General features: G+C 42.3%; 1 protein-coding gene across 1 annotated transcript in view; it reads right to left on the minus strand.

Annotated features, from left to right (window-relative positions):
* Nucleotides 1–660: 660 nt before the first annotated feature.
* The window catches only part of LOC117876781, an 86,225-nt gene continuing 65,005 nt past the window's right edge, over nt 661–21,880 (minus strand). Inside the window, exons 8-12 of the mRNA XM_034769165.1 lie at nt 19,939–20,027; nt 17,427–17,579; nt 14,760–14,892; nt 3,191–3,244; nt 661–1,656 (exon numbers count right to left, since the gene is read on the minus strand). Of these exons, the coding sequence (XP_034625056.1) occupies nt 1,641–1,656; nt 3,191–3,244; nt 14,760–14,892; nt 17,427–17,579; nt 19,939–20,027 (445 nt within the window). The 3' untranslated portion in view covers nt 661–1,640. The remainder of the gene's footprint in view (nt 1,657–3,190; nt 3,245–14,759; nt 14,893–17,426; nt 17,580–19,938; nt 20,028–21,880) is intronic.

Genomic DNA, 21,880 nt, shown 5'->3' on the forward strand with positions numbered 1-21,880 from the left:
TATGTCTGTTAAAGTAAGCAGATTTTAAGATTTTATTTATGTTTATTTATCTCTACTAAAGATAGTGTACAAAGTATCAAACTTGTATTTCTGATATCTATGTTAAAGCTTCATTACTGACCTCAAGGCTTGGAATTGGGAATATTTTGCTGTATTATTTCCTGATTGTTCTAAATTGATATGTAAATTTAAAATGTGGCTTTAATTGAAGTTTGTATATATTTTTTCTTCCTTTATATAGGAATTAGATACCCTGTCAGCTAATTCATAAGTTATTATCTGCAAAAAAACCTAGAATTTTCAGGTGCCTACGTAGCTCCTGGAATCACAGTTAAAGTTGCTCCCCATCCCTCAAAATCCTGGTGAGCCAGGAGTGGCCAGAGGGCTGGGGGAGGGCCATGAGCTCTGGCAAGATGCAACCCCTGTGTGACAGCACAAAACCCGCCTTGAGCCGCATGCTGAGCACCAGGCACCACAAGCCACATCAGCAGCACAGCAGTAAGGGTGCCCATACACCATATACCATGCCATCATTACTTCTGCACTGCTGCTGGCGGTGGTGTTGCCTTCAGAGCTGGGCACCTGCCCAGCAACCACTGCTCTCCAGCTGCCCAGCCAGTGCTTAATTTGTGCCGAGGCTGAGCTCTGGCACCTCTTTCAATACAAATTAATCACTGGGGGGAGGCAGCAGGGCCTAGAGATGATGGGGGGGCATTAGGAGCCCAAAGAGCCTATGGGGACCAGGGGTGATGGGGGGGAACCAAAATACAAGTTCACCCACGGTGCCATTTTCCCTAAGGCCAGCCCTGCCTGGGGCTTTAGGCATGCCCCGAGGAGAAAAAAAGCCCCTTCAGAGAAGGAGCGTTCTTTTCTCAGTGGAGGGAGGGCTAAAAGCTTCAGTTTATCAAACCCCCCACACACAAACCCCCACATTAAACTATAAAAGTGAAACTAGTAGAGAAAGAAAACTAAACTAGACTACAAGGAACAAGCAAGGTAAGTAGCTGTGCAAGCTCAACTGTCTCAGGCAGAGGCGGTTGACAAGGAACTGTGGGTGGTCTGTCTGTCACGGCCCTTTATACCATTGGTGTGGGGTACAAGAGTACCTAGGGTGTATGCAGAGACCAAATGTGCATGGCTGCTGAAAATCTCCAATCGAAAGCACATGGGGGCATCCACACTTCAAGTGGATCACCCATAGGGCCATTACTCGAAGAAGGAGGTTTTAACTCAACCCATAACAAGGTTTAACCCAGCTCACAACAATGTTATATCCTGGAAATGAAAGGTTCCATTCTGAAAAGCAAGTCTGAAAAATTGCATTGTGTTATTTCATATTTATTGATTCTTGGTGACTTCCAGATAAAATCTGCTCACATTACAAGTAAAATGATGGGGGGATTTCTAACCCGCAGCCCTGTGGACTTAACCTGGGTTCTGAAAGGCAAGCTGGGTTCTTTTCTTGTCCTGTATCACCAACGGTATAGATTTTTCAAGCCCAATAATGTCCTTGGCTACAGTGCCATTGTCTTTACCGGATTTGCATGGACCCGTAATTGGAACTGAGTAAACTCTTCTGTAATTGGAACTGAGTAAATCTCTCTTGATTCACAAGAAGGACTAGAATCCAGCTCACGTTCTCAGCTGTGTTTATCCCTGCAGGGATAATAAGATTAATAAAATCTTATTTTTGTCACTGAAGAAAACAAATTTGGTTTTGAATACCCATAGCAAAGATTCAAAGAAAGACAGTACCATTTTTACACAGTCACTTTTCAGAAAAGAATGATAGTTTAAAGCCTAAGAAAAGGCTGTGGGTGGCATCTTGCGTGGTGCCCATCCACTAAATGCATGGAAAGATATTTATGCTTGGACAGGGATGCTATATTAGAAATAAATAAATTTTAATTCTACCTAGTTTAGGACCTCAATGTAAACTATGAGACTAAGGATATTCTAGCCCACATAATTAGCTGAACAGCCTCCCATATGTCACACTATGAGCTACTGGTGACTCATAATAGCTATGGTGTATAACAATTACTGCCTCATTTTAGAATATTTTGACAGTTGTACTTTACAGTATGTTGAACATTATGCCTAATATTTTGAAATGAAATTTTTAAAAGAAAAGAGTCTGAGAGGCCCACCACCCCTTCTAGTTCATACTGGTGCTACCACCTCACCATACAAAACTTCACTCGAGTGCTCCAGAAAGCTACTGTTTGAGGTGGCAGAAGTACTGGTGTCAGAAAGGAATGTGCTACATAACTTTTTCTGGGCACTCACAGGAAAACTGGAGGGAAAGATTCTCTGTCCCAACAGGTAGAAAAGTAGGACTCAGGAGCTGCATCATAGGTGTGAGTGAGGTCCCTCCAGAGACTTTTTTATTTTAAAGACAATGTCCTTCCAGCCCAGGCTTTGGACGTAAGGAGCATGGTTCCTACAGTTTTTCTGCTGAATGGAGTGAACTATTTTGAGTAAGAGGTAGGACAGGAGAGACTGAGTTGTATTAACAAGAACTGCTTTTAGCTACTTTTTAAATTAAAAAAAAATGTAAACACAAATAAATTTCATTGGGATAAGTTGCACAGCAGAGTCACTGAGTTACTCCTACCGCTGGAGTAACACAGTAGACTGGTCTCATACAGAATATGCTGTAATGAGCCAGGAAGACTTTTCATTTATTTCAGCTAGTTATGGAACAATGGTGAATTGGTTTCCTTATCCCCTTTCACAATTACATACTATAGGGTGAAGGACCTGGCTAAAACAGAAAGTGCCAGATCTCCAGATGCTGCATTCAGTGCATCAGGGCAAGCTGTGGCATAGGTAGACTAAAATCTTGGGAGGTAGAGAGGGCTGAGGATCTGGGTGACAAAATTTTCACAAAAAGCCAGTGATTTCTCTACAAATGGACTGGCCAAATAGCCAAATGTTTGACAGTTTCATTCTGGATGCTTTCCTCTGTGAAATATAGGCACGAGGGGCCTCCAATACTCACAAAACATATTAAATAGTGAAATAAAAATGACAGAATCTCATCAAGTTAGCACTGGAGCTAATTTTGTGAGAGAGAGAAGCTAATTTTTATACCTGTGTCCCACAGGAAATATCACACATGATCTTATTTAATGGGAAAATCAAAGTGTGGCCATTGTTTGAAACTACACTTATAGAGAAACCTTACTTATTGGATTTGGTCTTGCTGGCTTCGGATTTCTTTTGCTCTGGCTTCTTCTTACTAGAGAAATGGAATAGAAAGTGCCATTTGTCATTTTCACATGTCAATTATTAATCAGTCACAGCATTTATCTTTATATTGCATTGATTTATACTCTATCAAAATTTCAAGGAAATGTTATTCTCATACTTAGAATGCCAAGTGTTGAACTTTATTTCTTAGTTTCACTGTTACAGTGGAAGATAAAAAAGAAGTTTAAGTAACTGTCAGCAAATTTAGGTACCACATGTAGTTTTTCCTATGCCCAATGGACTCCAAAATCTTGCCTTTCATAGAATGGGATGCTTTTGTTTTTTTGTTATAAATTGGTGGGGGTGGCTGCTGAATGGCATTTATGGGGTAGGGAGAGACTTATACACACATTACATCCCCACACCCCTCTAACTACCCATGGAGCTCCTCCATTTCCAGAAGCAGTAGCTACTTCCCTCTCAATCCCCTAATTAATCTTTTAAAAACTTGGTTCTAGCCTCAGTTCTTTCCTGCCTCTCAAAAGAAATAAAAGCTGTAGAGGCCATTCTCTTATCCTGCTCTATTTTACCCCATTTCCCCTCCAGTGGTAATTCCAGCTAATTCTCAAGGCCCCCACTTTCCCAATTTCCTCCAACTTATTAGATTTGCTCCCCAACATACCACACAGCTTAACAAATTCTTCCCAGTTACTTCCTACAGCAAGCTACAGCAGGAGAGATAGCAGAGGATTGCAAAAAGGGCAAATATAGTACCCATCTATAAAAAGGGGAATTATAAACCAGTCAGCTTAACTTCGGTACCCAGAAAGATAATGGAGCAAATAATCAATCAATTTTTAAGCACCTAGAAGAAAATAAAGTAATAAGCAACAGTCAACATAGATTTGTCAAGAACAAATCATGTTAAACCAATCTAATATCCTTCTGAGACAGGGTAATGAGCCTTGTGGATGGGGGAGAAGCAGTACATGTGGTATATCTTGACTTTAGTAAGGCTATTGATACTGTCTCATGACACTTGATCATAAACAAACTAGAGAAATGTAGGCTAGACAAACTTGCTATAAGGTGGGTGCATAACTGGCTGGAAAACTGTACTCAGAGAATGGCTGTCAATGGTTCACAATTGAGCTGGAAGGGCATATCAAGTTGGGGCCCAGGGGGTTCCTGGGTCTGATTCCATTCAACATCTTCATAAATAAGGCTAAGATTAAGTCACAGAGGTCATGGAAGTCACAGATTTCATGACTTCCAGAGACCTCCATGACATTTTCCGCTTCAGTCTCGGGTTGGCGTGGCTGGAGCTGTCAGCCAGCAGAGGGCCCCCGCAGCTTTCAGCTGCCATGGGTGGTGGGGGGGACCCCAGAGGGAGCGTCAGATCCAGTGGTGGCAGGTGCTGGACTCGCCCTTTACCTCCCGCAGCAGGGCTTGGGCTCTCATTTCCCCTGCCCCACCCTGTTAGCCCCATTTTGTCACAGTTATTTTTAGTAAAAGTCAGGGACAGGTCATGGGCTTCTGTGAATTTTTGTTTAGTGCCCGTGACCTGCCCCAGACATTTACTACAAATTACCGTGACAAAATTTTAACCTTATTCATAAATGATTTAGCTAGCGGCATAGAGAGTACACTTACAAAGTTTGTGAACGATACCAAACTGGGAGGGATTACAAGGGCTTTGGAGGACAGGATTAGAATTCAAAATGATCTTGACAAACTGGAGGAATGGTCTGCATTAAATAGCATAAAGCAAAAGAGGGTCCTGTGGCACCTTTAAGACTAACAGAAGTATTGGGACATAAGCTTTCGTGGGTAAAAACCTCACTTCTTCAGATGCAAGTAATGGAAATCTCCAGAGGCGGGTATAAACCAGTATGGAGATAACGAGGTTAGTTCAATCACGGAGGGTGAGGTGCTCTGCTAGCAGTTGAGGTGTGAACACCAAGGGAGGAGAAACTGCTTCTGTAGTTGGAAAGCCATTCACAATCTTTGTTTAATCCTGATCTGATGGTGTCAAATTTGCAAATGAACTGGAGCTCAGTTTATGCACCCAATACTTCTGTTAGTCTTAAAGGTGCCACAGGACCCTCTGTTGCTTTTTACAGATTCAGACTAATACGGCTACCCCTCTGATATTAAATAGCATGAAATTCAATAACAAATGCAAAGTACTACACTTAGAAAGGAATAACTAATTGCACAAATACAAAATGGGAAATTACTAGGAAGGGATACTGCAGAAAAGGATCTGGGGATTATCACAGTATATCACAGTGGTTTTCAACCTGTGGTCTGCAGACCCCTGGGAGACTGCAGACTTTTACATCTAAGATTTCCAAAGAGGTCTGCACCTCCATTTGAAAATGTTTAGGGGTCCTCAAATGAAAAAAGGTTGAAAACCACTGGTGTATCACAAACCAAATATGACTCAAAAATGTAATACTATTGCAAAAAACATGAACATCATTCTGGGATATCTTAGCAGGAGTGTTGTAAGCAAGACATGAAAAGTAATTCTTCCGCTCTACTCCGTGCTGATAAGGCCTCAAACTTGAGTACTGTGTCCAGTTCTGGGCTCCCCACTTCCAGAAAGATGTGGAAAATTGGAGAATATCCAATTATTAAAGATCTAGAAAACATGATCCATGAGGAATGATGGAAAAAATTGGTTTGTTTAGTCTGGAGAAGAGAAGACTGAAGGTGGACATGATAACAGTCCTCAAGTACATAAAAAGTTGTTATAAAGAAGAGGATGATAAATTGTTCTCTTTATAACCACTGAGGACAGGATAAGAAGTAATGGGCTTAAATTGCAGCAAGGGAGATTTTGGTTAGACAGTAGGAAAAAATTCCTAACTGTAAGGGTAGTTAAGCACTGGAACAAATTACCTAGGGAGGCTGTGGAATCTTCATCATTGGAGGTTTTTACAAACAGGTTAGACAAACACCTATCAGGGATGGCCTAAATAATATTGAGTCCCGCCTATGTGCAGGCGACTGGACTAAATGACTTATTACGGTTCTTTCCAGTTCTACATTTCTATGATTCTATGTTAATCTAGGAATGCCCAGATGGTTAGTATGCTAGGACAAAAGCTACATAAATGGTTAGGATTTATTGCATTCCAGAGATTTCTTCACATAACAACCCAGATAATGAGCAAGTAGAACTACTGCTTCTTCAAGGGGCTTTCTTGCAAATTTGAAGGAACAGTGACTGCAAGAAATTAGTGTTCTTTTACCCCTGGAATACGAAATAGCACTACTAAGGTCAAATATAGAGTTAAGGAGCCTGTTTATAAAGAAGACCCAGGATTCCATCCGCAGAGGGAAGTCTGAAATATCAAGTTCAACACTTGCTTTGAAACTGTGGTTAAGGAAGCTTAAAAAAGATAATCTGAAGCTGTTCAAGATGTGGAGCCAAGTCATGATGGTTTTCAGTTCCCACTGAGGATATTGGACAGTACTAATGCAGTTTCCAAATGTTTAAAGCCCTACTGAGCAAAGTAAAAACTTCTTGAGGAATTACAAGTGACCCCTTATTTTTCTAGGTTGCTTCTTGTCCTTCTTGCCTCCCTTCTGCTTATGGCTCATCTTTTGCTTTCTTTTTTCTGTCCTCATTCTTCCATCTCTTCTGTACCATACGGCCATTTAAAACAATATATATAGAGAGAATTCCTTGCTCTTCCCAATAATTAATTAATGTTGTACAGTACTTTGATTATATAAAGAGCTATGCAAATACCTGAAAATATTCTCTCCCCAATGAAATTATTTAAAAGACAATAAAATCTGCTGGGTTCTTAATTTACATAAGAACGGCCACACTGGGTCAGACCAATGGTCCATCCAGCCCAGTATCCCGTCTTCCGACAGTGGCTGGTATCAGATGTTCGAAAATGAACAGAACAGGGTAATTTTCAAGTGATCCATAGTCCGGTCCCAGCTTCTGGCAGTCAGAGGTTGAGGGACACCCTGCACAGGGGGTTGCATCCCTGACCACCTTGGCTAATAGCCACTGATGAACCTGTCCTCCATGAACTCGTTTAATTCTTTTCTGAACCCAGTTATACTTTTGGCCTTCCGAACATCTCTTGGCAATGAGTTTCACAAGGTGACTGTGCACTGTGTGAAAAAGTACTTCCTTATGTTTGTTTAAACCTCCTGCCTATTAATTTCATTAGTTCTTGTGTTATGTGAAAGGGTAAATAACACTTCCTTATTCACTTTCTTCGCACCATTCATGATTGTATAGACCTCTCCTTAGCTGTCTCTCCTAAGCCCCCGTTTTTTAAATCTCTCCTTATAAGGAAGCTATTCCATACCCCTAATTACATTTGTTGCCCTTCTCTGTACTTTTTCCAATTCTAATGTATCTTTTCTGAGAAGGGCTGCCCAGAACTGCACTCAGTATTCAAGGTGTGGGTGTACCATGTATTTGTATAGTGGCATCATATTTTCTATCCCTTTCCTAGTGGTTCCTAACATTCTGTTAGCTTTTTTGACTGCCGCTGCACATTGAGCAGATGTTTTCAGAGAACTATCCACAGAGAATGACTCCAAGATCTCTTTTTTGAGTGACTACAACTATTGTAGAGTCCATCACCTTGTAGGTATAGTTGGGATTATGTTTTCCAATATGCATTACTTTGCATTTCTCAACACTGAATTTGATTTACCATTTTGTTGCCCCAACACTCAGTTTTGTGAGATCCCTTTGTAACTCTTCAGTCAGCTTTGGACTTAACTATCTTGAGTAATTTTGTATTGTCTGCAACTTTTGCCACACCTCACTATTTACCTCTTTTTCCAGCTCAGCACAGGTCCAAGTACTGTCCTGCTATTTATCTCTGTCCACTGTGAAAACTGACTTTTTATTCCTTCCCTTTATCTATTAACCAATTAGTGATCCATGGGAGAACCTTTCCTCTTATCCCATGGCTGCTTACTCTGCTTAAGAGCCTTTAGTGAGGGACCTTGTAAAAGGCTTTCTGAAAGTCCACTGGATCACTCTTGTCCATATTTGTTGACATCCTCAAAAGAATTCTAGGCGAGACAGGATTTCCTTTTACAAAAGCCATGTTGACTCTTCTCCAACATACAGGGAGTCCTCGGATTTACGACACAATATATATTCCTCTGAATTGCGTTGTAAGTTGAAACCGCTTTTCCCATAGGAATCAATGGAATGAAGGGGGGATTGGTTCCCGAACCAAGGTTTGATACACTATTTTCATCATAATAATCCAGATTTTTGTACTAAATTAATTATAGATGACTAATGTTGCAACATCAATGTATTTACTGTACACTGTATTTTTTAAACAGCATTCAAATAAAAATATAAACTCACATATGCTGCTCAGAATGCCGGCAACACAGGCTCAGAAAGCCAGGGAGAACGGAACAGATGCTGAGCCTCAGTCAATCACTTTCTGATTGGCTCCCAGCCCCGGGCCCAGCCAATCAAAAACAAGCAGCAACCCCACCCAGCAACAAGCTACCCTGCTGCCTCACAGCCAATCAGAAGCGACCCCTTCCAGCTCCATACCACTATAATGCAACCAGGAAGTGATTTCAAGTGAACTTTATGTAAATAGAGCGTCATAAGTGCAAAACAAGCGCTGTAGGGGCAAAATGGGCAGTCAATTGAAAAGCGTCTTAAATGGTGTCCGACGAAAGTCGGGCAACGTAAGTCCGAGGATTCCCTGTATGGTGTTCATTTATGTGTCTGATAATTCTGTTCTTTACTATAGTTTCAATTAATTTGCCTGATAATGAAGTTAGGCTTATGAGGCTGTAATTGCCAGGATCACCTCTGGAGCCTTTTTTAAAAATCAGCATTATGTTAGCTATCACCCAGTCATCTGGTACAGAGGCTGATTTAAAAGATAGGTTACATACCACAGTTAGTAGTTCTGCAATTTCATACCCGAGTTCCTCCAGAACTCGTGGGTGAATACATCTGGTCCTGGGGACTTATTACTCTTTATAAATTTGTTCCAAAACCTCCTCTATTGACACCTCAATTTTGAACAGTTCCTCAGATTTGTCACCTAAAACAAAATGGCTAATGTGTGGGAATCTCCATCACATCCTCTTCAGTTAAGACTGTGACAAGAATTCATTCTTTCAGTGTTCTTTTAGTACCTTTCAGTTACTTTTTGTGTCTTTTGCTAAGTATCAGAGGGGTAGCCGTGTTAGTCTGAATCTGTAAAAAGCAACAGAGGGTCCTGTGGCACCTTTAAGACTAACAGAAGTATTGGGAGCATAAGCTTTCGTGGGTAAGAACCTCACTTCTTCAGATGCAAGTGAATACTCCCAATACTTCTGTTAGTCTTAAAGGTGCCACAGGACCCTCTGTTGTCTTTTGCTAGTTGCTCTTCAAATTCTTTTTTTGCCTGCCTAATTATACTTTTACACTTCACTTGCCAGAGTTTATGCTCCTTTCTATTTTCCTCAGTAGGATTTGACTTCTGATTTCTAAATGATGTCTTTTTGTCTCTAACTGCCACTTTTACTCTGTTGTTTAGCCATGGCGGCATTTTTCTGGTCCTCTTACTGTTTTTTTAATTATTATTTCAGGTGTACATTTAGTACATTTAATACTATTATGGTGTTTTTAAAAAGTTTCCATGCAGCTTGCAAGCATTTAACTTTTGTGACTGTTCCTTTTAATTTCCATTTAACTAGCTTTCTCATTTTTGTGTAGTTCCCCTTTTTGAAGTTAAAAAGATACTGTGGTGAGTTTCTTTGGTATTTTCTCCCCTACAAGGATGTTAAATTTAATTACATTATGGTCGCTATTACTGAGTGGTTCAGGAAAATTCACCTCTTGGACCAGATCCTGTGCTCCACTTAGGACTAAATCAAGAATTGCCTCTCCCCTTGTGGGCTTTAGGACTAGCTGCGCCAAGAAGCAGTCACTGATGGTGTCTAGAAATTTTATCTCTGTATCCCATCATGAGGTGATATATACCCAGTCAACATGGGGCTAGTTGAAATCCCCCATTATTGATTTTTTATTTTTATAGCCTCTCTAATCTCCCTGAGCATTTTACAGTCACCATCACCGTCCTGGTCAGGATGTCAGTAGTATACTCTTGTTATTCAAGCATGGAATTTCTGTTCATAGAGATTCTACAGTAGTTTGATTCATTTAAGACTTATACTATATTTGACTACATGCTTTCACATATAGTGCCATTCCCCACCAGCGCAATCTACTCTGTCATTCCTATATATTTTGTACCCAGGTATTACCATGTCCTGTTATCATCGTTCCACCAAGTTTCTGTGATATGTATTATATCAATATCCACATTTAATATTGGGCACTCAAATTCACCCATATTAGAATTTAGACTTCTTGCATTTGTATACATGCACTTATAAAATCTGTCAATATTTAGTTGTTGGCCTTTATTTGATGTAATTGAAATAGGACTCTTTTTCATGTGACTTTCTGTTCAGTTCCTGCATGTACTTTATCAACTTCTATCCTCTTCTCTCTACTAAGATATAGAGAATCCCCTTTAATAAATCTTCCCCTAAGGGATGTCTCGGTCCAAACTGTGTGCTCTTCTGCACCTGCTGTTTTCCCCCAGACCTTAGTTTAAAAACTACTCTACAACCTTTTTAATTTTACATGCACTCTGGTTCCCTTTTGGTTTAGGTGGAGCCCATCCTTCCTGTATAGGCTCCTCCTTTTTGAAAAGGTTCCTCAGTTCCTAATAAATCTAAATCCCTCCTCCAAACACCAATGTATCATCCATGCATTGAGAACCTGCAGTTCTGCCTGTCTAACTGTCCCTGCATGTGGAACTGTAAACATTTCAGAGAATGCTACCATGGCGGTCCTAGACCTTAATCTCTTACCTAGCAGTCTGAATTTGGCCTCCAGGACCTCTCTCCTACCTTTCCCTATGTTATTGGTACCTACATGTGCCATGAACACTGGCTCCTTCCCAGCACTCCACAAAAGTCTATCTACATGTCTCATGAGGCCTGCAACCCTTGCACCCAGCAGGCAATTCACCATGCAGTTCTCCTGGTCACCATAAATCCAACTATCTATATTTCTAGTAATCAAATCCCACATTACTATTATCTGTCTCCATAGGCGCCGACTTCCCCTCTGCCCCGTGGGTGCTCGACCCCCCGTCCCCATCCCTGCACCACCCTCATCCCACTCCAATTCTATCCCCTTCCCCCAAGTCCCTGCCCCTGCCCCGCCTCTTTACCGCCTCCTCCGAGCACGCCACATCCCCTCCCGGAAAGTCCTAAGCGCCGCCAAACAGCTGTTAGGCGGCTGGCAGGAAGCGCTGGGAGGGGGAGGAACGGGGATACGGCACGCTTGGGGGAGGAGGAGGTAAGGCGGGGGCAGGGTGAGCTTGGCTGCCAGTGGGTGCGGAGCACTCGCTAATTTTTCCCTGTGGGTCCTGCAGCCCCGCAGCACCCACGGAGTCAGCGCCTATGTCTGTCTCTTCCTAATAACTGGGATTATTATATTGAGGGATATCCTCAGTGTGAGAGGATACCATGACACCATCATCTGGAAGGACGGTCCCAACTATGGGATCATTTCCCTCTGCTGAAACTTGATGTTCTCCTTCCTTGAGCCTTTCATCCTTCTTCACAGCACAGAGGTTATCAGGCTAGGAGTGGGACTGCTCTATTGTGTCCTGAAAAGACTTATCTATGTACCTCTTTGTCTCCCTTAGCTCATCCAGTTTAGCCACTCTGATCTCAAGAGCCCATACTCAGACCAGGTCTACACTACAGACCTCTATCAGTATAACGTTGTTGCTCATGGCTGTGAAAAATCCATACCCCTGAGCAACATAGTTATAGTGACCTAACCCCCCCGTGTAGACAGTGCTATGTTGACGGGAGACCTTGTCCCACCGACGTAGCTATCGTCTCTTGGGAAGGTGGATTAACTGTGATGACAGGAGAAGCTCTCCTGTCAGCATAGTATAATCTTCACTAAAGCGCTACAGTGGCACAGCTCTGGTTCAGTTGCACTGCTGTAGTGCTGTACGTGAAGACAAGCCCACAGTCTCTGAGAGTTCTGAGTTGCTTGCACCAAATGCACACATACGCCACCTGCTCACAAGGCAGGTAATCTTACATGCTGCATTCCACGCAATAAATTGGATAACCCTCACTCTGCTGCTGGACTTGTACCGGCATTTTACTCTGGCATTTTTTTGTTTGTTCTTTGTGTTTTTTGTTTGTTTTTTCTAAGGGGTGGGGCTTTACTGTCCTGTGTTTAGAGAATTTTTGTTAGGTGTATCTGGCTTTAAACTCTCTCACAAAACTCCTGTTTGCTATCTCTTCTGGTTGTTGAGGAGCTGGCTTTTTAAACCCCTGTTCTCCCTGAGTTAGCCCCGCCCCCTTGTCAAAGAATCCTAATGGGATTAGGGATCAAAGGATACTAGAGCCTCATTAGGAAGGTCTGCTAGGCTCAGCACACAGCCCTCCGAATAGACTACACTATAAACTTCAATCAAGCTGGCACACAGCAAGCAAGCAAGCACACAACAAACAAACTTTCAATGGAGTATGTCTTAAAAATCCAAATGTACTTTCTAGACTTTACTTAAAATTTGAATTTAAACACAATCCCCTCTCCCCTAATCATATATTTAGCTAACTGGATATTTTTAGTATTCACATTCCTTGTTTATCAATTAGTTTATAAATAGTCTTGCAATTAGACTGGATTAAAACTCAATTTACATTTTTTTGTGAAAGGGGCTGGTGGTGTCTGTTCAGTCCCTAGTGGTCAGGTGTCCAGTAGGGCAGTGGGGTGGCCATTCATGGATTTTGGCCCATCCATGATGTTCCCAGGCTCTTGCATAGCATGGCAGCCTGTCTTCTGTGCTGCCACTGGCTACGCACCCCCCACCATGCACTCCTACCCAGCCCTTCTGTAGTATAATAAAGTTACAGAAGTAGATTGTATTGTATCTTATGCTGCTTTGAGAGGAATATGACACTCCTCCCCAACTTCACTCTGGTTCAGCTGGTCATTCATCTCTTGATCTGCAGCTTACTACTTCTGAGGCCTGTAGCTTGCATCAGCTTGCAGACAGCCTCTGAGTCTAAAATATTTAAACAGCAGGAAAGAATATTGCTACTCTTCCCCGTAAGACAACCTTTCCTCACCAAATTTTGGTGTTTTTTCTGGAATTTCGCTCCCTTCTGCACCAGGGAGCAGAAGGGAGAACATTGTCCTCTATTGCTTCTTATGCAATGCCAATAAAATGGGCCCAGTCTCCCCTTCAACCACATATTCAACTCAATGGGAGTTCTGCTATATACCATAGGGGAGAGTTTGTTCCAACAGGCAGCTTGGTCTATCGGATAGACCAATGGGCTGAAGCAAGAGATCTGAGTTCTATTTTTTCCTCTCCGGTGCTTGGCTGGTTGGTTCTTGCTCACATGATCAGGGTCTAACTGATCACCATATGTGGGGTTGGGAAGGGATTTTCCTCCAGGTCAGATTGGCAGTGACCTTGGGGATTTTTTGCCTTCCTCTGCAGCATCGGTGGCCGGGCTATCCCCTGCCCCCTGCCTTGTGCCTGAGACCCCTCCCCTCCCCTTCTATTTCCCCCGCCCCCCGTAGAAGCCCAAAGCACTCCCACCGCAGCCCTGCGGCCCCAGCGCCGGACATCTGGGAGTGGGGGGGGGGCGAGGCCCCAGCCCCGGTGCACTGCAGCCTCAGCGCCCACAGCCCTTGGGCAGCGCGGTCGCCACGTACCCAGACCCCCGGTGCTCAGGCAGCCGGGCAGCATGGTCACTGCGCCCCCAGCTCCGGGCAGTCCCCAGTCCTGGTGCTTGGGCAGCCAGCCCCGGAGTGCCGGGCAGGCAGCACAGCCCAGCACCAGCCGCCCCGGCGGCCCTGAGTCCCTGCAGTAGGCACGCTGGCCTGGAGGCGGGGCAACGCTAGGCTGTTTGAGGAGGTACAGCCTCCCCTTGCCTACGATACCAATGCCCATGCTCTGCAGCATGTCGAGGCAGGGTCACTTACTAAGATTATCTGGGTATTTCTTACTTAATTGTTTCCCTGCCATTGTGGGGGCCACAAGCACTGGTGCACCTCAGTTCTTCCTATTCTCTGCCTGTGGCACATAATAGTTTAGTCTCCTCTGCGCTGTAATACTGTGGTCTCATTTTGGTTGATGGGTTTAGTGGGAGGGTGCTGAGTGTTGATGGCCTGTGATATACAGGAGGTCAGATTAGATGATCTGGTGTGATCCCTTCTGGACTTAAATTCTATGAATCTATTCCAGGCTCTGTCATGTGACCATGCACAAGTCATTTCCCTGTCTAGGAACTGAAAATAATGATATTAACCTTTCTTCATAAAGCACTTGAGAGCTACGTATGAAACGCTCTACATGTATAAGCCAACCCCACCCCCAAAGTCTTGTGCACACACATGCACACAAAATAGAACTAACTATTTAATCAATTTGCACTGGACCACAGAGGTATTTAACCATACTTCACATTCACAGACAAGGGATTATTTTTACCATGCACGGGTGCCAGGTGTTGATGCTACTGTTGTCTTTGAATCTATCTTTACAGGGCTTCTGGATGTCGTCCTTTCTGACCATTCTGAAGCTGCCCGTGTAATTCTTAGAATCCTCTCTGAAATCTCGTTGGCTAAGGAACATATAACCATGTGCAGGATTTAGCTCACTTTCGTACCTCAGCATTGGTTTCACATTTGTGATATGCTAGTTGCAGTGTTTTCTCAATTTTCTCATATAATTTTGTATGTGTTCCACTGTTGTGCTAAACTGTAACCTTTTTCTGATTACTTTCACAGAACACAATAGTTAAAGCTCCAGTTGTATTTATATGAATGTTTTCTAATCTAATCTAAATGGAAACCCAGTGACACCTATTGGCGATGATAGCACTGGTACAGCAATAGCTATGAAGGCCACTTTGCTTCCTGCTGCTATAGGCAAGGTCCTTCACATTTGCTTCAGAAATGAAATTATAATCTAAACTGGCATGTTGACTCTGAATCTAATTCTTACATGCAGCTTGAGATCCTGTTCAAAATCTCCCTGCGCAGCATTTTTAGTCTAGTTGTAAGCTGTGAGTAAAATGGGGCCAGATCATAAGTTTAGGATCTGCCTGCAGAAAGGACCATCTGCACATGGATCTCTCCCTCTCCGTGCAGAAAAGGGTCAGCTGCTGCCACAGCAATATTTTCCCCCTTCTCTTGGATTCAACATTTGTACTGTTTCAGGAATCCAGGAGGGCAGGGCTGGGAAGTGAGCAGGAGAAGTGGAACTAGGGTGGTGGATGCACATAAACACACACACCACAAAGCTCAAGCCCAAACATCCATACCACAGTTAAACAGCCCTTTAGCCCAAGCCTCACGAGCCTGACATGGGTCAGCTTCAGGTAACTGTAGTACAGACATACTCTTAAAGGGTGGGGAGTGAGGGATCAACTATGGAGTCCCTTGCAGTGCAGCTCCACTGAGGCAGGGGCAGAGATACAGGAACCCAGAGTTGATTCAGAGGCCCAGAGTTCCTCAAAGATGCCCCTGTGACCTGGAGGATTAGCTCTGATCTTGGAGGTTCATGGTATTTGTGAGCTTTACCCTTGTTTGTTCCACATTGGGGCAAACCCTATCTCTCAATGAAAGAATTCAGGAAAACTCTGGAAAGCAAAGTTCATGGAGTTTTCTGGACCTAAATGGGCATTTCCTTGTAAGCAATGGTGGATTAACACATGAGACAATTTGGGGGCCCCAGGAGCACTGGAACCTGTGTAGAAGGGGGACTGCCACCAGCACCAGAACTGTGGCCCAGCCCCCGTTCCTCCTCTTCCCCGCCCCCTGGCCAGACTGGAAGCTGGAGCCAGGCCAAGGAAAGAGCTGCCCAGGGAGCCCAGACCACTGTGGGGAGCCCTAAACCCTCCACCTGCCCTGGGAGGGGAGCGGAGAGCAGCCATCAGCCCCTGTCTCTGCCCCCTGGGGTGTGCCACCCATGGCAGGTGGAAGGTCTGAGGCTCCCCACAGCGGCCCAGGCTCTCTGATCACCTTATCAGCTCCCCTGCCACAAAGCGCAGCCCCTGCCGCCACTGCTGCTCCGCACCTGCCACAGAGGCGATGCACTGGGGGGGCATGCAGGGTTATGTGTCCCCCCATATTTCTCAGGACGCCCAGCAGCGACGAGGCAGCGCTCCCCCTGGCAGCAGTATTTTCCCTGTGTCGCTGCAGCCTGGAGAGGGAGGGAGCAGCAGAACAGCTGGCTGCTGGATGAGCTCTTCCCCTGCCACATGGGGTTGGCTCACCTTCCAGTTGACATAGCTACTGCCGCTCATTAGAAGTGGTTTAATTATGCCAGTGGGAGAGCTCTCTCCCACCAGCATAGAGCGGCCACACAGGAGACCTTACAGCGGCACAGCTGCAGTGGTACAGCTGTGCCATTGTAAGGTCCATAGTGTAGACATAGCCATGGGTCTCTAAATTTAACAGAGTTAAATCTATCATGGGCCAGTCAAATTTTCTAGTGTTTTTTTGTCAAAAGAAACATTTACTAATGAGCCTTTTTTTAAATTTTCCCTGAAAAAACATCATTTGGCCTTGGGCTCTTTGAGCTAAAAAAAAATCATGATCACTCTTTAAGCACAAAAAGAGTTATACCTCTAATTTAGTATAACCAATTTGACGTTTGCAAGGAAATACAGGACTTTCTCACCAGTTCTGCTTAGTACACAGAGCCTTTGCCCTTTCCTGCCAGCACCCCAACTCACCCACAAAGGATTGTTAGGTGGGTTCCAGCAAGAAACAGACTGTGGTCCTGCGTGAAAAAAAGCTGAGAATTACTTTTGTCCCACACTTTCAGCAATGATATCTGCAAAGTATTGCAGCTGTCACCCTTTAAGCTGATCACTCCCAAATCTACCTTTCTCCCCGTGAACTCCACCCATTTTCTCCTCTCTCACCTTCCCATTCCTTCCTCTCCCATCTCCAGTCTATGAAAAAGCTCTTTGGGACAGGGACCAAGAGTTATTCTGGTTTATATTCCATAAAGCACCATGTACATCTACAATACTATATAAATGCTTCATAAAAAATAAGAACAGAGAGTGTTGTAATGGAAGAAGAACTGGGCTGGGGGAGGGGGTAGTGGTTATTTTTTGCCAGTAACAATCTGTATAATCATTACCCTTCAATTTTAAACCAGAATCCTTCAATGCCTTTCCATACGATGTCCTCCTTGCAAAGGCACTGTTGTCAAGATAACTGGTTGGAGTGCTACAGATAAAGGACCCAGCTTTCTGCTCCGGAAGTAAGTCCATTCTCTTCTCTCTGTGAAATGCTGATTTGGGAAGAAAAGACTTTCTAAGAAACATGAAGTTGTATAATTCAACTGGTTTTAGAAGAAAGGTTTTGGGAACTAATATATTTCTTGAAAAAGTGCATGATCTGCTTTATAAAATCTGTAGTGTATTCAGAACAAAGATCTCAATTTAAGTAATCTTAAATGTCTAGTATATTGAAAAAGTTTCATCTTAAAAAGGAGGAGGTTATTCTTTGGAAAATTCACAGGATTGTGAGGCCTCAAAGATTTTCATTATCACACACTGTGCAGAGACCTTCATCGTCTATTGCTCTAACATAGTTCCCACTGCCTACAGTGCGGTCCTGTTCCATTGTGGGGGAAACTGACTTAGAAAGGACTACCCAACTTGCTCTTACACCAGAAGTTGGTAATATCAGGTGCAGGATTTGTAAGGTGGACATATCAAATTCTGGCATTTGATCTGAAGCCTCAACTAGGGAAGCGGTGAAAGAAAAACATATATCAAAAATTATTATTAATAATAAAAAAGACTGCCATGGATGGTTCTTTATGAAACAGATGCTTAAGTAACCCTTTCTTCATCTTTATTCAGTATGAATTAGTTTGCTTATTTGTGGAAGTCCCCATCTGGGACCATCTGGGGACTGCCAGAATTCTTTGCACTCTAGCTACTGCCCCTCTTCACCCTTCTCCATTCCTGCACATCAACATGGCCCCAGTGCTGGGGACTGAAAGAAAGAGCGGCATAGATGTTGACTCTACTGGCTCTATGCCCACTGGGGAGTAATGGGAGGTTTCTGGTCCCTTTGTGCTAGCTGAGTGACACAAAGGGAGCTGGAGAACCTAGCCCAGTATCTTTAAATCAAAAAATATTTGATGGTTGATTAGTTTAAACTTGATTTTTTTTAACTTGGAAAACATATTTCATTGTAATTAGTCACTATATTGAAGGAATCAGTAGATAAGTAAACTCTTTACGCTGAAGTCCACATACGTATCTATAACTATTTGTAAATACTCAGTGGTGAAGTCAGAGCTTAGTGGTATATTGTATTGTCAGTCAATATACCATGGTGCAATGCCAGGTCTCTCACAGTCTAGCAGGTAGAGGCTAACAGCTCTGCAGAGGTAATATGCTGAGCCCTGGGTAAGAAATGCTTCATGTTTCTCTCCAGAGAACCCTTTGCTTAAAGGGGATCTGAAAGGGGCTTCCCTCCAGCCCTCCTCAGCTGGAATAAAGGTGACAGCAATGCAGATCCTTAACAGTGATGAGGTAGAGCTAGGGGGAGAGATCATCAGAGACCTTTGAGGAGAAAATTACAATTTCACGGAATAATTAGCAATAAGTAAATATAATGTTACATTATAAAGAAATATTGTCCATTAAAAATAGTGATTCCTGTTGTAGGGCTTGTGTATACACAAAAGTTGTACCACTTTAACTATACCAGTACAGTTAAAGTGGTACAACCCTCTTATGTGAATGCAGTTATACAAATATAAATGTGCTTATACCAGTATACAGCTTATTCCCATACAGGAAGGGAAATAAGCTACTGCAGTATAAGGCACCATTATAACAGTATAACTGCATCCACACTAGGGACTGCACCAGTATAACTATACAGGTATTGGCAAAAACCCCACATCCCTTACTAACACAGTTTTACTGGTACAAAATCTCTGTGTAGAAATGGTCCATTTCTAACATGACTGATGGCACCATAAATATGTTTTTTTAATCTTGTACTATAGGAGGCAAATAAATATTGCTTTCCCATCATCATCAGCATATTAGTCTTGAGCAGTGGCCAGTCTAATTAAACTGAGCCATCAACACTTGATGGCTGATACAAGTTCCTCCCATCATGAGGAAATGTCATGTTACATTGCAGATCAAATAAAGAGGATTTGGACCATCTGCTTTGAATGAATGCCAGGCCATAACTGGCGGGAATGTTTTAATTTGAGGGGTTTTGAGGCCAGGGGATGCTGCTGGCTTTATTTTTTATGTCACTGTGCTTTTAATAATGTCAAAGGGCCCCTACAACTAGAGCTGGATAACATTTTTCAAATAGTTTATTTGCTGACAAATACAGTTTCGAGTCACCTGAAACTATTCATGAATTCATATGGAGTTCACTGAATAGTTTTGACCAAACAAAAAAAAACACTGAAATGTTTTGTTAATGTCAAAATGAAATGTTTAGTTTCGACCTGAAATTTTTTTTATCAATTTTCAGTCATTTTGATAAAAAAAAAGAAAAGGAGGACTAACAACATGGCTGGAGGAAGAGGAGTAATATTAAACACAGAAGGTGCAATAGACACGTCATTGCAGCAAATTAGTTAAAAACACTTTCAATGCTCTTACAATCAGATGGTAAATGTGAAGTGAATGAACTTCCACCCATCAAGTTGACTTGCATTATTGTGTGAGGAACATTGAGGGACCACAAGTATCTGTAAGACATTTATCAGAAAAGAAAAAAAGGCACTTAACATTTTTCTTAGGAGTTACTGTCATTATGTGGGTTCAATTCCCTTCCATTCTCCCTACAAGTTGTCCCTAAACCAGACAAATTATGTTATTAATTTTACACAAAGAAGTGCCAACTCAGATATATGGAGTCCCATTAAAAAAAGAATTAAGTGCTACTAAAAGTTGGATTAATATTTACTTTGATTTTTTTATTAATTTAGAAATGAATATTATTTTATTATGTTCTCATTTCAGGCTTTAGCATGTTGTAAACCATTACACAAGTATTCTACATATTTGGCATTCTTTATCATGTTTTATTTATTTGTGTATATGTGCATGCCTCTTAAAGGATAGCTCTAAAACATACATTTTTAGCATAAACTTGCATGTCCAATATCAGACTAACTCTCCAGGAGATAGTCATCTTCAGGTTTTAAGTGTCATGCACATCAATGTTCTAACATTATAGTGAAATAAAGATTGCAATTAAATAAATTGTCACCTATCAGAACTTAGAAAGAGAAAAGACCTATTAGTCAACAAGTCTCTTTCCATGCTAAAGCAGAATTGTCTCTACAGTTCATTCAATAGATTCACAGTTCAGACAGAAAGCAAGATCAAACTACAATATGTGTACCTTACCTAGTTACAAACATTCTTTATGCTTTATTACAGTGGTTTGCAACTCTTTTTTCATCTGTGGACCCCTACAAATTTTTGAATGGAGGTGCAGACCCATTTGGAAATCTTAAACCTAGTCTGCGGATCCCCAGTGATCTGCGGACCTCAGGTTGAACAACTATGGTAACAACAACATAATGTGTCTGATGAAGTGGGTATTCACCCACGAAAGCTTATGCTCCAATACTTCTGTTAGTCTATAAGGTGCCACAGGACTCTTTGTCGCTAACAGCATTTTGCGGGCCCCTAACACAGTCTGCGGACCCCAGTGGTCTGTGGACCACAGATTGAAAACCACTGCTTTACTACCTCAAGCAATTCTTCCTGCTTATGTCAAATGTTGCACTTTCTGTCCTGACTATTCACTTTCATTAATCTCACTGTTTAATTATGGAGCCCCTGGAATGAAAATGTTAATATATGCTCTTTGGTGTGGTCATTTAACTTAACTTTTGTACTAAACTAGATAGAAGATAGTATAAATCATGCTTATTTTTATTTCCCAGATGAAAAACTTGGCTAAATTGGAGTTAAGGTTGACAGACATATCAATAACATAAGGGTTAAAAAAAAATTAAGAATTTTGTAGCAACAAAAAAAAGGACAAAATCAGGAAATTCAGAGTTAAACTTAAAAGAAATCCAACCATTTGAAAGCATGGACATGCACAGTTGAGGTAACCCAAACAATTTTAACTGCCTCCTTTGCAGTGCTGGCCTTCCATTTTGTAGTCTTCATGGCCAAACATGTACAAAGTGTAAACCAATGCAATGTCATCTTGAGTTTGCAGACAGGCTGAAACAACAGCTGTGAGTGGTGTGAACTGCATTAAATTTCTGCCAGAGCACTGCCACAGCCAGTGACTTTGCACACAACATAGCTCCTGCTTGCCACAGAGTATTTGGACCTTGCACTAGAATCTTAATGAAGATGCTATTTGTTTAATTAGGAATTATACATTTTTGTTTGACTGCACATAGCACAACTGCTTCATCTTTAAAAATAAGGCATTCTAATTTTTGAGGTTACTGATTAAAGCAACATCCTTTTTATGGGTAAGATTGTCACAGATGGTATCTATAAACGAATGTAAGTCCAAGGTTTGAACTCAGGCTCAAGCCTAGCCCCCCCGTTCAATCCCCCTGTCTAC

Source organism: Trachemys scripta, chromosome 1 (genome assembly GCF_013100865.1).
Source record: "Trachemys scripta elegans isolate TJP31775 chromosome 1, CAS_Tse_1.0, whole genome shotgun sequence".
Classification (NCBI taxonomy): domain Eukaryota; kingdom Metazoa; phylum Chordata; order Testudines; family Emydidae; genus Trachemys; species Trachemys scripta.